General features: G+C 40.1%; 1 protein-coding gene across 1 annotated transcript in view; it reads left to right on the plus strand.

Annotated features, from left to right (window-relative positions):
• The first annotated feature begins 10,458 nt into the window (after positions 1 to 10,458).
• LOC147892262 (uncharacterized) overlaps positions 10,459 to 14,766 on the plus strand; it is a 39,114-nt gene continuing 34,806 nt past the window's right edge. The window contains exons 1-3 of the mRNA XM_087388294.1: positions 10,459 to 11,134; positions 11,294 to 12,208; positions 12,488 to 12,956. Of these exons, the coding sequence (XP_087244420.1) occupies positions 11,092 to 11,134; positions 11,294 to 12,208; positions 12,488 to 12,956 (1,427 nt within the window). The 5' untranslated portion in view covers positions 10,459 to 11,091. The remainder of the gene's footprint in view (positions 11,135 to 11,293; positions 12,209 to 12,487; positions 12,957 to 14,766) is intronic.

Consider the following 14,766-nt stretch of genomic DNA (forward strand, 5'->3'; position numbering starts at 1 on the left):
TACAAACGAACCCGCTTTTCTAGCAAACGGCTTTCTAGATAGCAAATTTTTTTTTTTAAGGCAACGGCTTCAGCAGTTAATAGGCGAACCAGCTTTAGCGCCTTGCTCACAAATAAACACGCGAGACCTAGATAAGCGATTGGAAAGCTTGAAGTGACTTGAAGACTTGTAGCTAGAGGAGCCCAAGGCAATCATTCTAGGGAGAGCTCAAGCATGGAGGAAGAGTGGAGCTCCCGAATTGATTTATAGCCATGTTGGAGGGGGGTAAAAAGCATACACAAGCTAATGAAAAGTCAACAGCCACACACACAAGCTAAAGGCTTGGAAATTAGTTTCGCTTCTCAAGCTAGGCTGCCATCAATTAGGCTTCCCCGTGAGACGTAGCAGGCCAAAAACTAAGAATAATCACAAATCTCCCACTCAACTCAATCCTGAAGAATTGTCTCTACGAGAGCCAGTGCTAATAAAATAAATCAGCCCATGGTTAAATATTCATTAAACTTTATTAGAGGCAGTTTCCTTCTTATAAGTGGCACATAATTTCTTCCGTAAATCTTCTATAGTCTGCTCATTTACTACTATGAAATAGACCAACTATGCAAGATGAAGTCTAGTAGTTGACTTTGCTAATGCATCCAACTCATTCTAATCATCCTCAGACATAGCTGCAGGCTTAGCTACAAACCTTCTAAGGGTTTTATCTCCTTCTTTTGAATAAAAGCATCCCTTGTCTATTCTTTCCACAGAGAAAAGTTTGTTCCGTCAAACTTTTTAATGCTAAAAAACTCCTTTTCAGACGTAGAAGAGGATGCCATGATGCAAATAAAGCAAAATCCCAAATTATAGTGCCTATAAGAAAGAATCACACTAAATACTAGATGCATCCAAATATGTTTGCCACAATGGAGGATAATATCACAAAAAGAACTCAAAGCTTAAAGCATCAAAATGCATTTGACTCATGTGCATATACTATGCATCCATATGAGCAAATTTGGCCCAAAATAAAATGCCAACCTATAATGACAAAACAATGGCAAACCCAATGCCAATGAGAGCCAAATGCCTCAAGCATAAACATTGTCCATGGGCATAAGCATCAATAATGTCTCATCCAAGAGAGCATAGCACTATCAATGCATCAACAGCAATGTGTCAAAGCTGTCCCTCAACCTAAAATAGCATCTGTGTGCTAAACATTCATCAATAAAGAATCCCACAGGGCAATCTAGGCCTATCGCATCCAACAAGGATCACAATGCATCCAAATGGCCTATAAATCATCCACTGGAACCCAATGCACAAATGAGCACACGCGGCTCCAACTACAACTAGAGTGATATGCATAAGGTATGCTCAAAATCACGGCCTCAAGGCAACGACCACTACTGAAAGTAAAACCTGAGATGCCTCAAAACTATGCAAAGGATAACAAAAGGCATCAAAGTTTCTTCTACGATAAATGCGAGCATGAGGTGAAATAGCCCTAAAATTTGTCAACTATCACAACATGCAAAACTTAGAAGGTCATTTAATCAAAGGCAAACTCAACCCAAATAAGAGGAGTGTATAGTGAGCATATATGGGAGTGTAAGAGATACACAGAGATTACATAAGGGAGAGTGTTAGTATATAAAGTATCTTCATACGAGGAACGTAGGTGAGCAAAAATGGGAGTGTGAGTGTTGAAATTGACTATGTAGTGGCTAAGAGATGAAACAAGGGGAGTGTAAAGTTGTTTAAGGGAAAGGTTGGTTCACAAAGAGACTTACTAAGAGAAGCTTAAAGTGAGCAAAATGGAAGTATTACTATTCAAAGAAACTACATAATTGACTACAAGTTTATCTATAGATGGAGGAACAAAAAAGTTACATAAAACTTGCAATGAGGGATGGGCTATCATGGAGAAGCGTAAAGTCAATAAGCGGAGTAGTTGGTTAGTGAGTCAACAAATAGGGAAGGTTGAGGAGACATAGTTGTGAACACATAGGAAAGCATAGAGCATGGAGCATGGAGCATGAAGCTCAACATAGTATGATATAGTCCTACCAGCAAGCAAGAAAAATGACCAAGTGACAAAGCGTAGGGGTAGAATAGAAACTTGGGCTTCCATCATCATGAACAAGATAAGGATGGTCGAATGTGAAACATTTGGATGCTAATTGTTTGCGGAAGTTGAATGCAATTATGGAGATAGCACCAAAGTAAGGAGCAGATCGAAACTAAAGGACTAAAGACTTTGGGAAGTTCAAGGTGGGCTAACATAAAGGGAAAAGGAAGGATACAGTAGGTCACTCGGAGTGGTTAAGGGTATGAATTATGGAAGGAAGGTGTGTGGCAAGGGGAAGAGTAGAGTAGGAAGAGGGGTCCATAATATGTATCTAGAGGGAGGGAACGGTCCATTGCAAGAGGAGGCAAAAGATCAAGAGGATGAAATGTGGTAGCTAGAACATCAAAGAGATCTAACATTATGTGAATATAATTGTATATGTAATAGCAAATCTTGGCTTAATTTTAAGGGAGGTAGAAGGTTTAAGAGTTAACATAGGGAGAGACATGTTTGAATGTTAGAAAAGGTAAGGAGTGTCTAGTAGGATGGCGATAGTCATAAAAATCAAAAGAGAAAGGAAGGAAAGTGTGTGTGTTTGTGTGTGTGTGTGTGAGAGAGAGAGAGAGAGAGAGAGAGAGAGAGATCTAAGAAGAATCCCAAATAAATGGACCACTATATAAAATACTTTGAAATTATTTTTGAAATAAAGTTAAATGCAAGATTATTATTCCAAAAATTTGAACATGTCTTTACCAAAATCCCTTGAATCTCCAACCATCTCCACTCACTAGCCACCATCCAAAAGAGAAATTTAGTAAGACCTAACTTAGCCTAGATGGGAAGACAAGCTTCAACACAGAGATGGACTTGTTATCATTGTCTAGCAAAAATAGAAAGAAATGGCAAAGAGATATTAAACACCACATAAAATCATCTCCAAGTAGATAATTAAAACACATGCACCAATTTGGGGGTGGGGGGGATTTCTCCCAAGTCTCATAGTAAACTATCCAAAAAGAATTCTTATTTTCAAGTACAAATCCCATTAGGTGTCAACCCAATGAGTGAGTATAACAACATAAAGGTAAAAGTACAACCATATAATGGCAATATAGCATAAGCTATTAAATTAAGACTTACAAAAAGGTCTCTAAGGCGTTGTAGAACAAGTTTTATAGGCAGGCATATGAGGTCTTATGAAAACTTAAGACATATACAAAGGCAAACCCCCATAAAGCTAGAAAAAAGTTTTATATGAAGAATATGTGCATAAAAGTATCTACAATGTCCTTAGAAAACTTAAAAAAGTACTCCTTGAGTGAAGGAGCCATGCAAAACTAGTATTAAAAAAACTTGTGTGTATTAACTCCATCATATATAAGTGATGAGATCACTTTTGTTGAGTACTACTACATTCACACATTTTACAAGAAGTGCTACTCATTTTATTGTGATTTAGAAGCCCTATTGAGATACATACACTCATGCATGATAGAGCCACAATTGAAAAACCTTTTTTAACATGAACATTATAGATCATAGGGCATTGGTCTAAGAGAAGAGGCTACCACCCTCTTAGTGCAAGCATTGATAATTTAAGATTGCATTTTTTACAGGTCCAATATGAGACTAGGCATTGGTGTAGGTGTGAGGATTCCCTATTGTATGCTAAAATCAACGTGAAGGCCAGAATATCATTATGTGGGATGGTAGCATCAATCAAGTGGAGGGGTTGCATGATGGAAGCTTAGCATTGTAGCTAGCAACAATGGCTCAAGCACCAGATTCCCAAATGGAGAATTCAAGGTAGAATGAATGAAAGGCCTAGGTGAGAAAAGAAGCCAGCAAGGTGCAAACTACAAGAGATCAGAGAAAGTCTAGGGTTCTGAAGGTTACAATCATTTCAAAAGGTTCTCATGTAGTTTATATTGAATTGTATGAAAGTGGCTACATGACATGTGTAGGAAATGTAGCCATGAAACAAGAGTGATCAACGAACTTGTGTCATCTTTGATTGATTCATAAAAAAAGTGATACCTTTACTGGTGCAGTGATGTTTTGACCTTTTTTGCTCCTTTGGATATGTGAGTTCCCTTTTCTTCACTTGAAAAATCATGGAAAAATCATTTTTGTCTCTATCCGAGACTCCGGGGAATTCATTTTTCTATATATAAATTCCTTGACTAGTCAAATTAGTCTTTACTTTTGAATACCCATTGAGCATTGTTTGTATTAGGCCCCAAATTGCCTCGCTTGATTTATAGATTTCATTGCAAAGATATGTAATTGGAAAGACTTGGGATAGTATGCTTTTGTATGATTGCCAATTGGACCCAAAAGATAGAAGTGTCAATTTGTTTTTTTTTGTGGTTAGTCTTTCTTTTTGTTAGGTCCAGGCTTTCATTTCTTCTAATAAAGTATAGACCTAATTCAAGATTGCATTTCTATAGGTCCAATACTAGAGTGGGCATAGGTGTAGGTCTAGGCATTCTTTATTGTATACATAAAATTGAAAAGAATATCATTCTGTGGGATGGTAGCATCAATGGGTTGTATGATGGAAGCTCATCATTGTAGCTAGCAAGAATGGGACAAGTAGTAGATTTCCAAATGGAGAATTCAAGGAAGCACAACGAAAAGCCTAACTGATTGTGGTAGGGATGGATGCTATAGGTTGCTCACAGAGTCACTCAATTATCAACAATGTGAGCGAAGAAGCTAGCAAGGTGCAACCTACCAGAGCTCAAAGAAAGTCTAGGGTACCAATGCCCTTTATGGGAGGCTACAACCATTTCAAGAGATTCTTAGGTACTTTATATTGAATTGTATGAAAGTGGAAACTTTCTCGAGGGCCTTCTCTCAAATGATTTGAGCGTCTATAAAACCACTATTTTTTGGGTCCCTTACTATCCTACCATAATTCCTTTGCCAACTACTAAAATATATTACTTGTGTTGGAAACCTCTACAATGCTCTATTTCACATGACTTCCACACACAACATGCCAAAGGGTGTAGCTACATGACAGGACGTAGCAAATGCAACCACAAAAAAGTCAGCAAGTTAGAAAACTACTAAATGTAGTTGATCAAAGAGCTTCGGTCACCTCTAATTGATTTATAAACAAAATGATAGCTTTACTGGTACGGTGATGTCTTGTCCTTCGTTGCTCCTTTGTATATATGATTTTCCTTTTCTTCACTTTTTTTGTGAGTGAAGGGGTAGGGTTTTTTCCACATATATAGGAGCCATAGGGAATATAAAAAGGCACAATGCCTCTTCAATTCCTTAATGCTTTCAGTTCTAATTCCTTTACAATGCCCAGGCTTATGTGCCTTTTTGTTTTTGCATACGTTAGTGGAGACTTCTTAGTTCCAATGCCCAAGCTTATATGCCTTTTCATTTCTCCATATGTTAGTGGAGACTTATTGTTTTTTTCTCATTTTCTTGTCTCTAAATTTTTTTTCTCTTTTTTAATGTATGGAAATACCATTGTAAATCTAAGTATATAAAAGGTTCTATCACATCATCTCTATGTGATTGAGGAGATATCTTTTTATCCTTTCATAAAAACGATTTTGCTGTGGATGGTGAAAATAACTATTTGCGGATATTTTCCATGATATGTCTTAAAAAATACCCAGCCAAATATTCGGACAAGAGCTTAGAGTAAGCCTTGTCCATAGTGTGAGGCTAGCCTTGATAGGAATTGTTAAGTGTGTGTGTGTGTGTGTGTGTGTGAGAGAGAGAGAGAGAGAGAGAGAGAGAATGCAATGTGATAGTAGGAGGTAGAAGCACACAATCACATAGACATTGGACATGCACAAAGTAGATACATGCTCGTACAAGTAATGGGAGAAGTATAAATCACTTAGAGATTGGGAAAATTATGCAATCACTTAGAGAGAAGCACGTAATCACTTAGAGATTGAACATGCACAAAGTGTATAACAACTCTACATGCTTGCATAAGATGTGGTCATGCCTCTTTCAACCCTTTATGGAAGGGAATTGAATATGATGGCATAAAGAAAAAGACGCTCACCCTTTCTCAAAGTAGACTTCATATCTACGTTACTAATTCTCAAAACCTGTGACATATATTTTATGTACATGCTTCTTCAAAAGCCAAAGAATGGGTGAGCATCATGCTAAAGGGAGTGGTTGGAAGTTACTTTGCCCATCTTTACTTTACCACTCTCAAAGCTCTTTTTGAATATCACGTATACCTTTTACCCACATTTTATCATCATTTCCTTTTAGATATGGCATTTCAAGCACCTATCCTCCATGCATATAGAACGGGTAAATTAGCAATTGTCATCTCCTCAACGATGTGTAAAGTGGCTATTACTCATTTAATATGGATGAGTGTTTGTCATAAAATTTGGTAGGTTAGACATATATGAAGGATTTGTAAAGCCATTGTCACTTTCACAAAAAACAATGCTTATGCATTTCCTCATTGCTCATGATAGTGGTTGGGTCGAGGGCCACAATACGCCATGGTGAATCGCTACTGATGCACTGGTTGATGCTAGGGAGTTGGTGTGGAAACCCACAAGTGTTCCCTACGAAAGTATTGTAGCCAAAAATTATGCACAAATAGAGACCCCAAGGACGTGATATCTAGAGAAAACTTGTATGGAGTTTTTAACACTAAGAACAATGGTTATCAATTGTTTTTTAATGTTTATACTAATGCCCACCAATTTACCCAAAAAAGTACCATTAAAATGCCCCCTTTTCGTTGTAAAGAGAAGGGTTAAGAGAAGGATTGCAATTGAGTCTTCAATCTTTTACTTTGATGGCTATATGTAGATTGGACATGGGAACATTCTTTTGTATTAAGTTTTTAGGTTACTTTGTATGCAATATTTTGTCAACATGTATGGGAAGTCATGAGCCTTAATGAACTTGTTTTTCAAATTACACTTTTGTATTGAGTGCAATACTTGGATTCCAGTTGACACATACGATATTCAACTTTTAACCTTGATTTAAATCTTTTTTTATTCTAGACCATAATTATTTAATTGTAATAATTAATGACAGTGGTTTTGCTAGTTTTTGAATGAATATATTTATTTCACTAGTAAGTGTAGGACATATATTTTTATTATTGCCCATGGCATTAAAATGATTGCCTTCAAAAGTACCTCCCCCCCCGGCCCCCCGTGTTCCCCGCCTAACCCCCTTTCTTGAGATGTTTTATAGGCATTGAGATGTGGTTCTCTTCTTTCTATTTCACATTCGTGCAACTATGCCCTAATAATCATTTTTCCATTTACATAAGAGCTATCTTAACCATCCTCCAACTATGAAAATTCATTTGTTATTATATAGATTTCCTAGCAAGTTCTTAGTGTTAATACTTGAAATACAATGTATTCCAATCCTTCTAAATTATGCAAATAAAACATGTATCTTCTTAAGGTCTATGTTAGTAAATTTGTGCTTGTCAAGACAAGTAGCTTTTCAAATTTATGTTAGCAAATTTTATGATTTCATTGTAAATTTATGTAGCTTTTCAAAGTCTATGTTAGGAATTATATATTTTCATTGTAAAATCTCCAGGATTTTGATATATAGTGTTTATTGTCCATTACTTTTCTTTGTAAAGTAGCTCTAAGTGATGGCAAAATGCCCAAACATTGAGTTACTTCAAATCAAAAAAATTACAGTGTATGTTCAGGGATAAGGATACATTGATATTGCATAAGAATGATGAAGTTTTCCACAAAAGTTTATGATAGGATACAATTTTGCTTATTTGATGTTCTTCTTGGATTTTTTCTTGTTGAGAGAGTATGCTTGTTTCAACAAAGATTCCTTTCAATGATTTGAATCAGATTAATAAGGGACCAAAAGTAGCTAATGTTGGGGTAGCAAGTTTCCTAAGAAAGGTATGGTTAGAAAGACACTTGATAGTTACCATAGGAAAAGCACTCTTGTATGCATATTTTAAAGAAGAGATAGAAAGTTGTGAAAAATGACTGAGGAGGGCCCCATAAAAGTAGCTTAGTACAACAATCATAAGCAAGGCTTCAATTTTTAGTGAAAAGGTACAAGAACGAGGAGAAAGGACATGGGAAATGAGTGTTGGTTTTCCTCTCAACAATGATCATATTGTATAATCCAACTTTTAAAAACAAGAAAAGGTTTTCATAAGAGAGGAGATAAGTTGTTAATAGCTAGATTTGGTATCTCTTTATCATGGGATGTCTTAATGTTTCCATGGTTATAGTAGGAATTTTCTTCCATGTCCCCTAGGTCTTTATTGAGGAGAAAACGAGAATGGAACTTGGGGCCGACTATAATGGCAATGCTACCAACTTCAATGTGGGACAATGAAAAAGCAAAATTGGAGGGCCTTAAAGCAATTGGGATCCTCTCAATACTTACATTGCTTTCATCATGGGCCCTAAGAGGAGGCACTAAAAAGGCAAAGTCATTGGTCTCATGATAAGGATGTCTTCTCAACCCCCTTACCTTTGCATATAAACAACCACCTAAGGCTTACATGTCGAGCCACTACCTACCCTATATCCTACAATGCCACTTAATTTGTATACACTTGTCTCTCTAAATGTTGCAATAATTTCATAGTGATAAAGAGGCATTATTAGATCGTTGCAGTTTGTTCGTTAATGCCAGCCTCCGTACATAAGGACTTCATTGTTATGCTTGAATAAAAGTGCAAGAAGAAAACAAGGTGTTGTGATCAATTTGAATTGCATTGCACGTCGCATGAGGGCTAAAAACAGAGCAATCACCATTTTCACTTTCTTAGAGGAAGAATTGAATGCAAAATGTTGACATGCATTTTCTTTATATGGTATGAGAGACAAACTAGATGCTAACAAATAGGCTATGTTGAAGGAGATTTGTACATTGGAGTAAAGATCTCCAATTCGAGTTGAGGTTGAATTGAAACCTAAGCATGTAGTGACATCTAGTGTTAATAAAGTGGTGCATTTTACCTTGCATTGAATGTATTTCTACTACTTCCAAAAAACGTCCAATTTTTAGGTTGGGTTGGAGGGGGACAAGCATTTTCTAAATTTGGATGATAGCATGGGAAGGCCATTTTTTGCCTTTAAACAAGGTAAGTCATTGGATTTAAGGTGCATGGGAAGGCTGGAAATAGAGCATTTCCTTTAAAAGTTTTTTTAAAATACGTGTCTTCCCTTTCCCTCTCAAGTGTAATAACAACTGGCCTCTTCCATAACATGAGCACGTTAGAGGACGACACTCTTTGATAGTGAAGCCAAAATGATTTTACGTTAGGCATGTGATTGAGAGAGCGTCGCACTCTAAGAGTGGTCTAGGCAATATGCATGGGAACCGGGGTCTGTTTGGTTGATGTGTCCCCCCCCGCTCCCCATAAATTAAAAGGCATATGCATGTGGGAGTCTGGAGATCGTCAGCGGTGTAAGGTTGACGCAGTGGTCTGTCATGGGGTGTATTTCGGTGATGTGCCCCCTAAAGCCAACGGCATGCACAAAGCACAAGGTGAGGTGACTACGCAATCCGATGTTCACTCGGATCACTTTTGCACAAGCCTTCGCGCAGCCTGAAAGTGGGCAGGATAAAAGACACTGGACGGGAGCTCATGTCCCGTTCCAGAAGTCCAATTCGTGGGAAAGGGCAGCATAACCACGGCTCATTTTTTGGGGAAGGTTTCTGCTCATGGGGACTAAAGGGAGGCAGAGAGGAAGAGAAAGGTTTGGTGGGCGGAATTGGTTATTATTTTTATTTCAGGTGAAGGAGAGAGAGAGGTTCATAGTTTGTCTTCTGCTTTTGGAAATTGGTGATTATTCTCAATTTCGTCGAAGGAAAATATTCATTGAGCCTGTTGGTGGAAGAGAGAGAGAGAGACAGAGAGAGGGAGCGCATTTTTTTAGTAGAAAGTTGACGATCATGATCTGTACGCGTTACACGTTATAGAGAAAGGGCTTATAAGTTTTTCGGAAAAGAGACAAAGCGGCTGCCAATTCTAGAGCCATACGAGAGTGGAGAGCCGCCAGGCAAGGGCAAGAGTAACATGCTTGGCAGCATCATGCGTCACGCATGCCATTGCAATTGCAATAACACCAGTTCCAGGTTCTCAAGATAAGCCACCAAGGAAAAACTGTAGGCTAGCGCCTCCCCAAGTGGCAAGAGACTGTGCACATAAATTAATCTTTAACCAAAAGTAGCAGCAATGGAAATGGCAGAGATAACAATTACAAATTTTGAAATCGCATTGGAGAATTCCATTGATCAAAAAATTAGCGAACCTCTTTTGCGTTCTCCACACATCACGAACGATGTCCCTCGAAACGCAGGAAATTCACCGTAATGAGCACGTAGCAGTGATAGAACGGTAGTCCTGGTGATTTCACCCCAAGGACAGTCTCCTCTCTGGTCCTTCTCATCTTCTCCTTCTTCAACTCACACAGATCCTCTTTTTCGCCGGTCATGAGAAAAATCGTCAGTCTCTCGTCAGTCTCACCACTCTCACTCTCTTCGACAATCTACCCTCTCGCGCTCTCTCTTTCTCTCTGCCTGCTGCTTTGATGGAACAGTAAGTACAAACAAAGCAGGCCAGACAGCTCCTCTGCCTTTCACTGGTTGTGGATCCAACAATCCGCACGGAAGCACTGACCAGCTCACAGACTCCAGAGCGCGCTTCAAGCTTGGACCTGGCTCTCTACCTTCTTTTCAATCCTATTGTCCGCCCAACTCCTCCGCTTGCTCGCTCTCTTCGCAGCCCTCTACATTATCACCAAGCTGCTCCGCTTACTCTACTGCAGCTCGAAGCCCGCTCAGCCCATGATCTTTCATCATCTGCCTCCTGCCGTTGGTGTGAAGCCTCACGTCTCAAGCTGCCCTGTGTCCACGATACAAGCGCTGTCTTGCACGTTATCTTCAATTGTAGCTTGTGCATTGGTTTGCTGTTTGATGATAGTTTGCGACTTTGCGTTACAAGAGAGCTCCATCACGAGCCCTTGGGGGATCTGCGAGATGTGGCCTTGCATGCTGGTCCAGCGAAGTTGATGGCAATGGCGCGGAAGTCCATAATTCAGCATCCACATTCTGGTAATCGCTTCTTCTTAGAGATTGCGCTCCTCATTTTGGGAGCACACTTTCAGTCCTGAGTGATGTGGCAGCAAAATCATACTTCACATTTGGAAGCTTTCACCTCACCTGTAGCATTGGGTATGAAACTCTCTGCGTGACAGTTCTGATCTTTTGTAGGACATGATTTTGGGCCCCTGCCAAATTCAGCTCTCGGTGCGAACATAGCTACCATAGACTCCACTGCTTCTGGAGAGGAATCATCGGAGTTGGGTCTCCAGTCTGAGACATGTGTACTTCGGAACTCACAGTCTATGTTGAAACGGCAAAACTCTATCACGGAGAAAGCCGAGGATACCGGCGAACGGCACGGTGGGTTTTTGCATCATGTAAGGACCGCGAGCGCACATCCTGGTGTGGCTCGCGGCTCTGAAGATACCATGCTGGACTATGATAGCGGCTACGATTATGCAAGCACATCCAGCTTTGAGTTCCATAAGGGAGATCGGGGAGGTCCGAGACCAATCGTTGGCCCTTATCTGAAGTCGGCCCCCTCGAAGTGGGATGATGCCGAGAAATGGTTGGTCAGTCAGCCCAGTGAGGTCGTCTTCAAAAGTAAGAGCAAAAGCGGTCCTCTGCATGGACAGGGATTTTTAAATTCCGCAAAACGGGTTACTATTCCGAACCCACAAGATTGGCAATATTATCCCCACCCCACGAAAAATGGTTACCAAACAAGCTTCACAACGCCTGGTCCAAATGGAATAGAGACAGTGCCCTTTGGAGACGATGGCCATAGTGCGAAACTTTTTACAACTTCTCATCCGAAACAAAGCTTTGATGTCTCAGGGGAGCGGACCAAAAAGATGGACGTTGGCAGGAGCGGAACAGGGGGAGCTCACAACTTCGCCTTTGTACCCGTTCCAACTGCCCCATCAAAAACAAGGTCGAGTAATTCTTTCGATTGCCATCCAGTCGCAGATGAGCCAGCTGACATGAAAGAAGTGAACATTTCCCATGAAGTGCACGACGATGAATCTTTAATAAAGCCAATGTTGCGGACGGAGAAACCCACATCGGATTCTGTCGTCTCAGGTGAGTACGATGGAGACTTTGGATGCCGTGTTGTCCACATGATAACACAATTTGGATATGTAATTCTCGGGCAGTTGTTTGATTTATTGCAAGTAAATTTAGAATTCCCAGTCCAGTACCATATCCTTGAGAATGCAGTCGAGGATAGATAACAGAGTCACAAATGGCAACCAAACGCTGATATAAGTACTCAGATAAGGCCCAGCTCAAATTAGTGCTTTAAGATCACCTTCATACCTATCCTGGCTGACACACAATGTTCTTTTTCTCCCTCTGCAGAAGCACCATATGTGACACCAGCGCCTGCTGTGCGTTCAGTCTCGATGCGGGACATGGGAACAGAAATGACTCCCATAGCAAGCCAAGAGCCGTCTCGAACGGGGACTCCAATTCGAGCCACCACACCTACACTGCGCAGCCCAGTTTCTTCATGCCCATCCACACCAGAGCGAGCCTCACCTGCACCGTCACCCATATTAGATACTGAGAATGTTTCAGTTCCTGATGGTGACAATAAAGCATCTGAGTTGAGTGAAAAAGAGATGCAGTTGAAGACTCGAAGAGAATTACAGGTCCTTGGTGCTCAGCTTGGAAAAGTTAATATTGCTGCCTGGGCAAGCAAAGAAGAGGAGGATGAAGACGCTTCTAAATCACTAAAGAATATTGATTTGGAAGAAGTAAAAAAGAACGTGCTGGAAACAAGAGCAGCAGCATGGGAGGAGGCTGAACAAGCGAAATGCTTGGCAAGGTATAGTTTACTGTCCTAATGATGTGGCATATTTGACCTGGCTTTTCATGAAAGTCAGGTTGCATCTCCTATGTGTTGTGTCTTTAGGGGATGAGTTTGGGCATGTTCCTGGATTCATCTAGCTATATAACTTCGAGCGGGTAGTACTTTATTTTGTGGTTTTGAAATTGTATCTTTAGTCACTGTGTCTCTTAGAAATTCTATGTTTAGCGACGTGTATTTCAGGAGTTTTCTTGAGAAAGGCTATGTATACCTTTTAAAATATACCAATAAATCATACATTTTACTCTTACATCCTATAGATTATATAAAAAGTCATACTAATATGTGTATGTTGTATTTTTAATGCAACTATATCGAAATATCTTATGCAGGTGCAGAAGCCCCAACAGCTAAAAATTCTCAATAGTGTGAACAACAAAAATCTGAATTTCTATGATTGGATATATTCTAGTCTTACAAAAGTATATGTATTTCAATGCTTACTATATCAATGGTCTACTGTCATACATACAAGACGTGTCATTCATGCCCCAAACAGTGTACTCTCTCTCTCTCTCTCTCTCTCTCTGTGTGTGTGTGTGTACATACATACATACATACAAACATACAGAGAGAGAGAAAGAGAGAGAGAGAGAGAGAGAGAGAGGGGGGGGGGGGGGATACAATGTGATTGTATTGAAGTCCACTCGAGACCCTTGGGATCTAAGGGACTGATCACCACTATTAACTAATAGTGGTTGCTTTACATCCAAGAAATTGAAAAGAAATCTTTATATAACTTCCTATGTTGTGAGTATCTGCTTAGCCAACTTGTGCGCTACCCCCGCGCGCACGCGAGAGAGAGAGATCATATCTAAAATCTATACTATATATGTGTACATTTTATTATAATGCATACTATATCTATGGTCTACTAATCATACATATAAGATATTTAGATTCATGATGCCTTGCCCAGAACAGTGATTTTTTCTCCCCCCACCCCCTCTCCCACTCTATATTATGAATCTCTGCTGTCAGCCCGTCTAGGGTGGTTTCCCCCGACTCTGCTGCCCTTTTGGGGTGCCCTCAGCCTTCCGGGATCTACCAGCTAGCCTACCCTGCAGACCTGACAATTGGTCGAGCCCCTCTGCTGCCCCTCCTGCATTGCCTTGGACAGCGTTGGCTTCTCCTGCATTGCCTTGGACAGCATGCAGCCCCTCTGGAGCCGCCATCTCTGTTCGTGGGCAATTTTTCCTCAGATATCTCTGCCCCGAGACCTGCTGTTGTGCTGCGTCCATCTCCTTGGAGCTGCTGGTGTTGACGCTCTGTCAGTTCAGAGTTTCATGCAGCCCCTTCGACCTTTGTGCAGCCCTACATCAGAGTCCTCTGCTGCCCCAAGCCTCTCCAGCACTTGATTCTGCAGCTCTCCAATCACCTCTTCTATTTTGTCACCTGCTTGCTGTCTTTTTACCTTTACTCATTGTACTTGTGTGGGTTGTGTGCAGTGAGCTGCAGCTTTTGCAAAATTCCTTCCTGGTTCTCGCCTTCTGTTTTCTCTACTTTTAACTGGACAAGTTACTCTTCCTTCAGGGTTTTTTCTCAGCTGTGTATAAGCCTGCCCTTTTATGCTTGAAACTCTATAAATCTCTTCATTTTGGGGCTGTTTTCTTTGCTGTGTATAGCTGTGTTTTATAGGGTCTTTCTCTCTCCCTTTTCTCAGTTTACAGCTCAGCTTGTGGGGAATTTTGTTGTACTGAAATGGCTGATCCTTAGTTTGATAAAACTTATAACAAAGAAAGACAGATTCTAAATAAAAAGCAGAAGC

This window comes from Dipteris shenzhenensis, chromosome 17, assembly GCF_047967505.1.
Source record: "Dipteris shenzhenensis isolate YYH24624 ecotype China chromosome 17, Dip_SZ_1.0, whole genome shotgun sequence".
In the NCBI taxonomy this organism is placed as follows: Eukaryota; Viridiplantae; Streptophyta; class Polypodiopsida; order Gleicheniales; family Dipteridaceae; genus Dipteris; species Dipteris shenzhenensis.